At 43.5% G+C, this 12,059-nt stretch overlaps 1 protein-coding gene across 3 annotated transcripts; it reads right to left on the bottom strand.

Annotated features, from left to right (window-relative positions):
* Nucleotides 1-259: 259 nt before the first annotated feature.
* RAD52 (RAD52 homolog, DNA repair protein) lies at nucleotides 260-7,667 on the bottom strand. Of its 3 annotated transcripts, none has more exons than XM_026052163.1 (11): nucleotides 7,578-7,667; nucleotides 7,088-7,189; nucleotides 6,419-6,512; nucleotides 5,874-5,941; nucleotides 5,556-5,674; nucleotides 5,402-5,477; nucleotides 2,779-2,975; nucleotides 2,445-2,584; nucleotides 1,853-1,933; nucleotides 990-1,232; nucleotides 260-727 (listed from the first exon to the last, which is right to left on the bottom strand). In XM_026052163.1, exons 1-11 carry the CDS (start codon nucleotides 7,665-7,667, stop codon nucleotides 669-671), a joined length of 1,269 nt encoding a protein of 422 aa, XP_025907948.1. In that variant the 3' UTR covers nucleotides 260-668. The 3 variants fall into 3 exon arrangements, with proteins under 3 accessions (XP_025907948.1, XP_025907951.1, XP_025907949.1); XM_026052166.1 differs by having other exon boundaries at nucleotides 260-717; nucleotides 986-1,232; nucleotides 2,445-2,578; XM_026052164.1 differs by having other exon boundaries at nucleotides 2,445-2,578.
* Between the last annotated feature and the right edge of the window lie 4,392 nt (nucleotides 7,668-12,059).

The raw sequence follows: 12,059 nt of genomic DNA, 5'->3' as shown, positions 1-12,059 counted from the left end.
AGAAAGGCAGTGAGAGCCATTACCTTCCTCATTGTACCTACTCCAAGGGTGTTAATTTCTTGGAGCCTTTTAACCGGGAACTGAGGTGCARTGGTTTGAACAGCACTGAGTCATGAAGAGCTTCAACTGGGATTTGTTTTCCAAGTCTCGTCTTTATTTTAATATTAAAAAGGACCCAAAGCTTCTCTAAAACCTCAAGGAAGAACCGTGCGGCTCCCATGCCCTTGCTGTGGGGCCTGTGGGGCGCAGCCTCCCTTTCCCTGCTTTGCTGAGGAAAAATCTCTCCTTTGCTGAGGAGAAACGGTCTCCTCTCTGCTGGAAGGCAACGCTGAGGGAGAAAGAGGAGCGACCTGCACCTCGTGCCGAGGATGGACCCGGCTGTCCTTTCAGGCAAGTTAACTGTAACTTCCATGTGCAACACGGCCACCAAGCTAGAGCTGTAGAAGCACTGATGATGGCTCGTTTAYAGAAAAAGGAATTTGAAATATTTTAATGACCTCCAAGTCCATTAAGGTCTTCATAGTAGGTTGTATAATGCTCTTCTGTGTTGCATCATCATCATCGTATACAAGAAAATCCATTAATGTGYTATTACACACATAACTTGAACAGCCGACCACAGCGCCCTGGTACAGTTGAGAGTGTAGGCAGTGACACCACCAGATGTCTTAGGTAGGTTCTAGTCGCCGTTTCTTCAGGCTTTGACTTCTACGGGGGCTGCACGCTGCTAAACGGGGAGACAGTGAGAAATGGGAAGTTCTTAGAGCTGCTCTCTGCTGCAAAAAGTGCTCTTCAATGCGATTTATTTTTTTCCTCTAGCTCCCTCTTTGAAAGTAGCATTAGCTGGAGAAGAGATAGTTCTGCCGCAGCACTCTGCAGACAAGGTCCCCATTCCAGTTCGCTAATCTAACCAGGATCCTGTCAATGCCACGTGCCACCGTTGAGACACGAATCACGCCCCTGGCTCCCCTATTTTCTGCAGCACGTACCTGCCTCGGGCCAGCTGGCACCGTGGCTGTGGCTGGCAAGGCTCGCAGACGACTGCAGCTGGGCGAGCCTGGCGGGAGGCTGGTGCCCACTGGTTCTCTGGGGCGTCCTGCTGCGTGTCGTCATGTGGTGGGCGCCCAGGGGCGTTGCAGGTGCCTGGAGGCCAGCTGAGTGGCCGGCCACTTTGTGGGCCGCTGGCTTGAGGTCAGCACTCTCCAAGGAAATATCCCAAAGCTCGGGGTCGTCTAGAGCGAAGGGATAATCAAATTAAACATGAGACTATGTAGCACRATATTGATACGAGCTAACCTCAAGCAGTTCATATACTCTGGGGTCGTGAAGATGTTTCAAGGGCCTTTTTCTATAAACGCTCTTCTGATAATGGTGGCCAATCGAAAAGTTAAACTGTAGACATCATCTGTGCCAGTGCATAACAGGAAAATTATGCAAGAAAAAACAGTATTGTCCTAGATCATGAGAACTGGGGCAGATAGGCTGGATTCCCCCTTGTGCTCTGGGGTTAAGCCATGTCTCAGAGTTCCATGCTGCAAGTGTGACCTAAATAGCCATAGCTCCTTTAAAAAGATAACCCTCCCCTTAAATATTACTCCGTTCACCAAATAGGTGCAACAACTCTGTAGTAAAGAAGGTAGCAGGACAGCTTTCCTAGTGTTGGAAATCTGCTCCTCTCCTACACATTTTAATATTTTTCTGTCACTTAAGTAGAGTTAGTATTGCTGGGCTAACAATATTCATGTCTCTGTTATTTCTATCTCTTGCTAAACATTGCCTTCAGACTCTAAAGAGAGGATTTCAGTGCTAATGGACTTAGCATTTTGTTACCGTTCATCAGGTTTTGGCTGACCTGCAAAGAATTCTTCCTCTATTGCTAGTTCCTGGGGTGCTGTTGTTGGAGTGCTGTGCTTCACAGGAGGATCAGGTGTTGCTGGACAAAGATAACACAAGATTTTAATGTTGGAAAGACAGAAATGCTCCTTTCCCTCCTTTTTTAAAGACACCTTTGAACTGAGACAATAAGCAGCAACTGCCACTACATACCCTCTTCTCCTAAAGCTCCTTCTCATCCCTTGGCCACAGTACATGGAGTGGCAAGGTGGTGACTGGTAAGAGCAATTGCACTAATTTAAACTGTTTTTGGCCTGTTTATACCCCAGTCTCTCAGTTCCTGCCTACAACACAGCTGTCCACATATCCCATGAGTAAAAAGCAACCTATTAGTAGCTAATACTGTGATTAGTGGCTGCAGTTGCATTGGTGCAGAGCTGCAACCTCAGCTGGGCTACCTGGTGCTCTAGGGTGGCTGGAAAGTTACAGTTCAGTGATGCTTCTTTTGAGCCCATGTTTTTTCCACTAAARGGTCCAGCTCTTGTACTGAGGATAATACGTTCCTGCCAGTATCTATCATTACCACTGTTAATTTTTCATGCCAAGCTTACCCTGTTTGCTGTCTGGAGCTATGAGAACCTGCTGCTTTTTCTCCATCTGCTCCCGGAACTGCTGCTGCAGCCGCTTTTGCCGCAGTTTCCGCTGGTAAGTGGCATCACACTCAGCAGCCGAGGAGTCCATGGTCCTGCACCTCCCCAAATGAGCACCAAGGTGAATAGGAGTTCAGCAGTTACCGCTTACAGGGAAGAAATGCATGAAGAGGAGCAAGGAAAATCTAATACAGCAGTGTTTTGTAGCATCTTCCAAACTGGGTCCTCCACATGTTTCAAGCGGGGAAGTAACTTTTAACTTACCTTTTAAATGCACTCACAGTAGCAGTCTTACCTGGCACAATTTGGCTGCTTTTGATCTTCAGCATCTGCGGATGCCTCCACCTGGCCAGGTTTACAGGTAGATGCTGTCTCATCCTGCTGTCTCCACCCTGTGCTCTGCCTTTCCAAACAGCTGCTGTATCTTGCTCTCTCTATTTCGGGCTCATAGTCCTGTCTTTTAGCTTTGACCAAGTCCAACTCAGCTGGCATCTAAGAAAGGAATAAAGAAAACTAATTTGGAGTTTCCTTCACGGCCTTGCCTTARTGAAGCACGCAGAGTTGTGTCCCTGTGTTACCTGTGAGTTAGTTTGAACTGCTGCTTCAGTGCTTCAMACCTGTATTAAAGGCCAGGGCCAGCCTCATGCTCAGTCCTGTCATTAGGRGGTCACTGAGGGGCATTTACCCTTCTGTTAGACCCAGGACGTTTTGTCTCTGTGATTTTGAAACCTGTGGCAATACCGCTAAGAGASACTGGCCCTGGCCAAGCAGGGATCTGCGGCACCTTCACTCGCCGAGGCCTCACTTTGGATCATTTCCTACAGTCTAAGGAATCTAAGATAATCTAAGTTTGCCAAAAAGAGCAGTGATAGCAGCTCCAGGCTGACAGCACAGTTTGCTAAATCCTGGCCTGAAGAAGTCCCTATGGACCAGCAACAGCAAAAGCTTTTCCCTAGCGTGCAAAGCAGATTACAGCCTCCTGCCTCCAAGTGGCACCCAGCAGGAGCTAAACAGAGAGGCTGGTGAAAACYTGTGTGCTGTGTGTGTTGAAGTGCAGGCAGAAAGCGGGGCAGGTTTGAATGAAGGGGGTTCCAGCCCGGGAGGCCCTGGTGCAGGTGAACAGCACTGCCTGCTCTCGTCCAGAGCCGGAACCACAGTCACGACAAGGAAGGCAGCCTTTCAAGGCCACACTTGGAGATGCCAGTTCTTTGTACRGTCCAGAGCCACCGTTTGCCAGCAATACAGCATAAGGTATTTAAAGCAACATAAAACTGTAGTGCAATTCTTTCTAACTTAATTTCTCACCCTCCAACAGTCAAATATAGTATATACTGCTCTCAAAATGCAGATTTTGGGTACCAACACGTTTTGAATTCAAGCAGAGGACATTTACAGGGAGGTGTATACACGTACCATGAAGCAACCAAATACTGTTACCTGTTTTGCTTTTCTGTGCTAAGACTTYGAAGTGACTGGTAACAACTAAAAGCAGTTGTGGGTCTGGTCTAAAAAATCCTGGTTCCTCCGTTTTATCGTAGCTACATCTAGTATTTTTCAATGTTCTTTTGGGAAGAGTCCAAGTTACTTAACTGGAAGTTGAAACCACCTCCTGAACTTTGCTTGAAACCTCAGCACGAACGTGCTGTTACAGAATAACAAGTCTAAAAAATGAATTGAGCACTGGGGGCTGGAGTAGGGATACATATGATACAGGGGTAGAATAGCAATTAGTAAGAGGACATAGCAACTGTCAATAGATGTGGTGCAATTACTACTGTACAGATTTTGTTTAATCTTAAGTGAAAGTTCTGGTGCAAAAAGCAAGCAACTTGGGTATATGAACTACTTAGAAACAACACTAAGGTATCTTAGGCTGTGCATGTTGAAAATTTTGTCTGAAGGAGGAAGTATTTCCAGCGAAAGGCTTCCAATTTTGAGCCAGAAATCCCTAAAGAACAATCCCCTTTACAGATACCCTCCAGTTTACATACAAGCTGTCAATGTTTAGGCTTAAGGTCTAAATGAAAGAGTCCTAATTTTGCAGGAACACATGCAGGAGCTTTACCTGCTTCAGGGTAAGGTACACAGGCTACTGGATGATCTGTCTGGCTATTCTTCTCCCCTGCCCACAATCTCCAGCTTTATGACCTTTTCCAGAAATAGCACACAGTGATCCATCATTTTTTTTTCCCTTTCTTCCTGGAAAAGTCCAATATGGAGACTATGAAAATGACAAATAAGTTACAGCTTAAAATTCAGCATAATAAACTGRATCACGCTGCCACCGAGCAAAAGAGCAAAGTAAGAGAACAGCTGTCTTATCTAAGGCTTTATATAGGGTAGTAAAGACACTATTTCCTAAAGATTTCCTTACCTCCATCATGCATATATGCATTGAYAGTGATATTAGTGCTAATAAATATTTAAAGCACAAGTAGCTGGACTAGGCTGATGAGCTCAGTTGCTGCAACTCACAGAGCTTAACTGCCTTTAAGCGTAGCACGCACAAAAAGGCTCCAAGAATAAACTGTTTAATGCTTCTTGTGGTAGCATTTAACCGCTAGCAAAAATAGATTTAACTGTACCCCTTACTGGCACTGAAGAGAAGCTTAGACAACATGGCAATAAATGTCATGAGATCTTGAGCCAGATGCTGCTGCTTCTCCTCAGTGACCTTGCTTATTATAACAGTCTAACTTTAGCACACCACAGTTGTAGTAAAACGTTGAGGAAGAATTCTGTAATATTCTGTTCACGCAGTCAGACTAGGAGCAAATAAGGCTGCAGCTCTCATAGCTGGCAATATTCAAGGATGAGACACAAAGATATTTATATCACTATTTACATTCCTTTTAAGATAATGGACGAGGAAGCAGGAGCATCCACCAATCCCTGCCTCCAGTGTCCCCGTACTGTACCTGGCGTGGAAGCTTATTCACAGCTCGCAGGTAGTCTTTGTCTAGGATGCAGTTYCCAAGTGCATTCCCAAAGCACCTGTGAGACGAGAGCTCGTTGTGATTGAGAATGACACTAAACTCTCAGTTCTGAAAACRTGTACTGATCTTCACTTACTTGAGTGCCCTCTTCAGTCCATCCGTTACTGCCTCCTTCCTTGCCTTTTCTAAGGACAAGGCCTTAGATTTTAGGCCTTCGCTCACTCCGTACCCCACATCTTCATGGTATGAGCCATCCTGAGGCAGAATTTAAAAAATACAAAGTGTAAGGGAGTTTCTGCACATGCAACACTCCCAGTGGGATGCTGTGCTTTGCTAAGCCAAATTACCCGCTCTAAGCTGCACGTACCATACTCTTCTGCACCACAGTCTGGCCTGGCTGTGAATTTTCATTCTTCACTCAGCTCTAAGCAGAGCAAAAAAAAAGTGCACTTACCTTAAGCTGAACTTTCACAAATGCACAGACTCCCACGTAGAACCTGCCATTGTTGAGATCAACAAAATCTGGGGAAAAAATAATAKCATTCAGAGCTCCGTGGAAAACCTTTGATCCACACCTAGATCTTCTGCTCATACTTGCTGAACACGCCAAAGATACTATTTTATCATCAATAAAATGSAGCTCAACCTAATAGCTAGTAAGTGTAGTTTGAGAATGATGACTGGCATATATGCTCTGGGTACCATAACATGGTATCTTCTAGTATAGACTTAGAAAAACCCAGCAGACATTTGAAGAGAAGACAAAAGGTTCATTATTATTTAGTTTCTCCCATTCTTCCCAGTTGCCAAGAAATCTGGAAGGTCCACATGTTTCTCATCAGGTTCTGCTATTTCTAAAGTACCTCAAAATATGTATTCTCCCTTGTTTTAAATGTTTAAGCTCTAGGATATATAGCTTGGGCCTTATTTGACAAAATGTCCATTTTAAAGCAACAAGGGGAGACAAGAGGAAAGACTCTATTCTCAAGAGATACTTGCCAACATTCTGCTGAGTGACAGAATGAGCCCAGCCATTGAAGCCAAACATTTCATTAGCCAGACTGATTACCCTGTGACCCTCGATGTAGCAGACCTGCAAAGAAAAGCAATTTTACACATGCACATGTAGGCACACAAAAGTATTTCTTTTCTTTATGAAAAAGAGAGGAATCACACAGAGCCCACTGCAGTGTGGAAAACCCAGCTAAATGCAAGACTTAGAAAATCTGAAGGAAAGCAAAATGGAGCAGCTTTAGTTCCCCCCATCCCCACTAGCAGGAGAGGGTAAGAGAACAAGCAGGACTGAGGTACAGCAAGTAGAGCTAGTGGGCACAGGAGAGGGAAAAATGCACCTAGGGTTTATGTAATGCTTTATATATTCCAGTTCTGAAAAATCAAGCAAATCCAAAAGAAGTGTTCCAAAAGAAGATAAATACTCTCATTTGAAAGGTGAAACACTGCTAAGATGTGGTTTGCCTAAAGCAGGAAAAGACCCCATGGCCACAGTTTAAGCTACTCTAATTTTGTTTTCATGTCTGCAAATTACCCTACTAGTGGGGAATGAACTCCAAAAACATTTGTTTTGATTTTTACAAAGTTTTCCCGGGGGGAGAAAAAAAAAAAAAAAGAGGAGGAACATCTACATGTGTTCATTCACTTTATTCATACCTTCTGTCCTCCTCCAGCTTGCCGACTGCTGATATATTCTGGACCCAGTTTCTGACGCAGCGCATCCTGGATAGCCTGGTATTCATTTGCTGTATACTGATACTTGAGGAAAACAAAGTTAAGACAAAGCTTTTCCCTCTCCCCATATAAGCTTTCTCTCACCTCCTGCCATCAACTCTTAATCCCATTTTTTCCACATACAGTCTTCCAGTACAGAAATGTATGTAGACAAGAGTCAGACCCAAACATCTGGGAATGAAAGAGCACCATTTTTAAGGAACAAAATTTAAAACCYTTTGTGAAGAATCCAGATCGATTTAGCAAAGCCAGACCATTACAGAAAAAAATGTAATGCAAAATTATGTAATGTAAAATTAGGCATATGTGTCTGACTACAGCCCTATTCTACGTAGCTTTAAAACAAGCAGATATACAACGGCAGAGAGCAGGCACAGAACCTTTGTTTTTTCTCAGGTCTGAAGGAACTGACCTGTCCAAAGCAGGCAATGGAAGTGCCAGTGCTGGAGCTGCCGCCGCCGCCACTGTGGCTTTCGCTGGATTTCCTTTGACTTTCAGGCATCCCTGCAGATAAGAGGAGATACAACACTGAACAGTAGGTAACAGAACCAACAGGCCAAGTGAAGAATGTCAGAAAGCTATGGGAGCATAACCACGGTCTGTAAGTGGGGATACGCTGGACGTTACATGGATGTTGTRCTTCCCATCCCATGTAGTTCCACGGAACTACTGCAGGCTCGGTGAGATTTGGTTTCTGATGTTGCTTCATCACAGTCAAAATGAGTTATCGTAAGCTTGTGTTATACTAGGTAKGCATAGATATTTGGTGTCATTCCAGAAACAGAGGTGCTGTTCTGGTCTTCCATTCATAAAAGCATCAAGTGTGAGTGAACTGATAAAGAATCAAGGACAGCAAGTACTAAAAATAACTCCTGCTGCATTTCCCTGGATATATGTTAATCTTAGGGCAGCTCACAGAACCACTAACATTTCTATTTACCRTGCTCCTTAGCGTCAGTTTGGGTTAGTTCACTTATTTTCTGTTTTTTAAGCACTTGCCACACGATAACCAGCAGAAATCAGACTTCTGGGATGTATGAAAAGACTTCTTAAAAACAAAGCTTGACTTATATGGCTTATATGTAATTCCTGCTTTTCAGTAGGAATGTTGATAGTACTACACATGCTGTATTGGACTGTTCCTATTGGCAACTGTCTCTTCTTATGAGACATTTACATTTGTTGCAAGATTAGCAAAAAATTTAATCAAGAAGGAAGACTGCAGCTGAAGCCTATATAMATTTTCTATTATCTACTTCCTTTTCTGCTAGCCATCACATTAAATACAGTAACAATTCCACTCATGCCACTTGAAGGACAAATAAATCATTCCTGGCGGAAGAGAAAATTCAACTCCCGCAGCATCTGGATCCTACACAAGAAGCTGAAACTAGGACCTAAATTAATGTTGTGAGTCATTATGCTAAAGACTAAGCTGTTAGCAAATGATTTTTTTTCCCCTTTAGGTATATGTGAACACAGCTTTTATTATTCTAGGTAAAGAATACTCAGTAATTCCCTCTTCCAAATTCTTCAACGCTATATCCTTGAGAATCTCGACCAAAAAAACAGGCAGCAGCAACTTTCTAGGATCGTACCTGTTCATATGATGATTAGTCAGTCCTCGTTTTATATTACTATTGTGACAGTGATTATGCTGTCTTGGGTTACGATGGTATCACGTAAACTAAGCAGAGCTGAAAAATACCAGTGACTGTTTTAAGCAGCCAGGCTGATAGTGCAGTAGGTGGCACCCTTCACCCATGCAGCACCCGAGAGCTGCCCGCTGTCACCCTGCCACACCACCGTGCCCTATAGCTGGGGCTCCCAGGGGCACAAAAGGCTGTGGGGATACACACATATATGAGTCCACAGGGGCAAAACGTGGTGCTGTTGGCACAAATGCTGAGTACACTTGGCTCCAGTCTATCCCTAAGGCTTCTGCATACAGTGCAAATCTAAAACCCTGCGATACGCATGCAAGGCACCAGTTGCAGAAAGAAGAAAATCCTCARATCCAGCCAGCCAGGTTCCACTACAGAAATACAGCCACATACGTTTTGTGCAATAAATATAAAACATGTCAATGACTTGATCACACTCAAATCATGAACTATTCTTGCTGATAGAAACAGTTTGCTTCCACTGTGAAGTTAGTTTAAATAAACCAAACATTGCGTGAGAGCAACGTGGTTTTCCAGTCTAGTGAAGTGCAACAGAGCTAAGTCTGAAGTCCTACATCCAAAGCAGTTGTCAGAGCACTTTGAAGAAAAACAATTTCAACATCAAAATTATGAGAGTAGGTGTTTGGAAGACAGGAAAATTAATTCTGCAAATGGGCTTATTAATCTATCTTAAAATCAGAACCAGGAGGCAGGGAGAACAAGAAGGCTTCCTTTTCTCAGAAGAATATGGTTTCTTTATCCTTGTGTCCTCTCAGTATATTAACTCATGTGAAACACTGACATGAGGTAGATGATAAAAGCTATTGAATAATGTGCAAAAGTGCTCAAAACTCCCCCGCAGTTAGGACATTTTGAGACCACCTGACTCATGCACAAGCATTAAAAAAAGCTGTACAAGCTATTTTTAAATACAAAAAAAAAAAAAAAAAGCTTCATACACAGTTGTTCTGTATGCAGCATGATAAAAAAAAGTTTGAACAGTAAAAGGCATCTACAAATTATCATTGGTTTGCATTTCTAACTATGATCCTTTATATTATTTGCAGAATTACTTTCAGTTTAGCTGGCAATGTCCTAGGACAGTTTTCTTATCACAGAGGAAACGCACACCCAAGACTGCAGGTTTTCAATTGTGTTTCAAAATAGTACCTTGATATACTACATAAAGAATCTTTAAAGAACGCTGTTACCTCTTAATTTAATTATAAAAACTCAAATTATAGTACACAAACTGAAAAACAAAAGGTTGTTTTAAGAGCACGGATAATAAATATTGACTTCCTACAGCATTCTAGAACTAGGCAATCATTTGTAATGTAGTAGTGAACAACCTGCTGAGAAAAACCTAGGTAACGCACAAATTTCCATATAGAAACATGCCCCTATACAGCCCCCTATCCTATTTCCAAAAGGCAACTTCASTTCTAAGTCACTTATTCTCCTATCACTTGTCCCTCTTTCTTAACAGAATATGTTTCTGAGCCCTGTGCTCTGCCTTACCCATGTGCTAGAAGTGTCAATTCTCTTTGCACGTGAGGGAGAAGCAGAAGAATCTCCTGCTTTCCATCACTTTGAAATGGCTTGTATACCATTAACTTTAATGGTATCACCACTTGGAAACCCTGAGGCAGAATGTGGCTCCTTTAAGAAATTTGTTTTAACACCACACATTCCATAAMATATAACTTTAACATAGACTGTGTATTTTCAGAGGACTTTTAATTTGGTATTTAACAGTTTTGAACATTCTCTCAATAAATGTAATTCCACAGAGCCCACCAAGACCAATCAGGCTATGCACGTAGGAGTGAGGGACTGAGCAAGCACTAAATTTCTCGTATTTAACCTAAAGTTCACACTGCTATAAATAAGCAAACAAAGAATCCCTGGAGGTCCATATATTTCTATGCAGTATTCTCTCCTGAGGAAACTCTGAACTGTTTCAAAGCTAAATGGCTGTACAGAATGATTTATCTAACACTGAACAGGAATGTCCATCTTTAAAGTGTAATGGGCCAAATATTCCTAATGCAGACAGGCCTGCGCTACACAGCAGTTTAAAGAGATGGAAAAAAAAAACAAATTATGAAATTGCCACGAGAAATTACAATTCAGCGCTTGAGTTTTGACACCTGATAGTCAGATATCCCTGCTCTCTTGAGAAGAGTTGGGTTTTGACTTGTTTCCAGTGATTCTGTTGAACCACCTTTTTGGAAAAAATAGTTGCACATTAATGAAGGAGTAAAATAGCTTTTTTTTCTAGAAATCAGACTCGATGGGAATACTACTCAGCTATCCGAGAATAAGTTACCTATGTTGGTGCTTCTTTCAAGCATATCAGACTGATTTAAGTGCATCATGATGTTTAAGCCAGGCTAATAATTACAAGGATGAGCCTTTTTAACGGAGTAATACAGGGCTGTGTGGCACTTCAAGGGGGGAGCACTGTATCCAATGCTTTAGTAAGAGTAAAGGGTCTGTTTTTGCCAAATGCCATTTTTAGACAATAAATCCAGGCTAGAGCCTAAACCACCTGAATTTTGCAAGAAGCTGAGGGGGAATCTGTCAACCTGCAGATCACAATGACACTGTGAGCAGCAAGGCCACACGTTTATACCAAATGGGCGTGCTAGTTAAGTATCGACCGTCCATCCTAAGCCTGCTCGGCTCCAGCTTGACACAGGCTTTATTTAGGGGAATTTGTTTTAGATCTGGAGCTGACGGGGAATACTTGAGGCACAGAGAAGCCTGTATCTAACTTCACCCCTCTGCTGCTACAGGTAGTGATGTAAAACACCCCACGTAGGTTTTTACTGCATCTTTTGCCTATAACGGTGCTATAATATACGCATATAACTATAGCAGCGGTTCAAATGCGTATTATTATCCAAAAAAGTAATCACTTCAGCTGGATCCTGCGCTTCTACGGCTGAGGAGCTTTAAGCTATGGAGCTCTCTACGGCCGGTAACGTGAGTGCGGGAAGCCCGAGACGCGGCCGGGAGCGGCGCGCGGCCGTTGCGGCGGCCGTTGCGGYGRCCGTTGGCGCGRCCGTTGGCGCGCGCGGTACCTGGGCGCTGAGGCCGCCTCCCCGCAGCGACGCTCCGCACTTCCCGCCGGCAACGGCACCGAGGGCGGCGCCGCGGCTACGGCGCGCGACAAGAGTCAAAATCCTCCCGCCCTCGCGCGCGCGCACTCGCGCGGCAAGCGC

Source organism: Nothoprocta perdicaria, unplaced genomic scaffold (assembly GCF_003342845.1).
Source record: "Nothoprocta perdicaria isolate Ctin4 unplaced genomic scaffold, notPer1 scaffold_84, whole genome shotgun sequence".
NCBI lineage: Eukaryota > Metazoa > Chordata > Aves > Tinamiformes > Tinamidae > Nothoprocta > Nothoprocta perdicaria.
The sequence above is the reverse complement of the archived record's forward strand: the minus strand, read 5'-3'. Positions and strand labels throughout refer to the sequence as shown.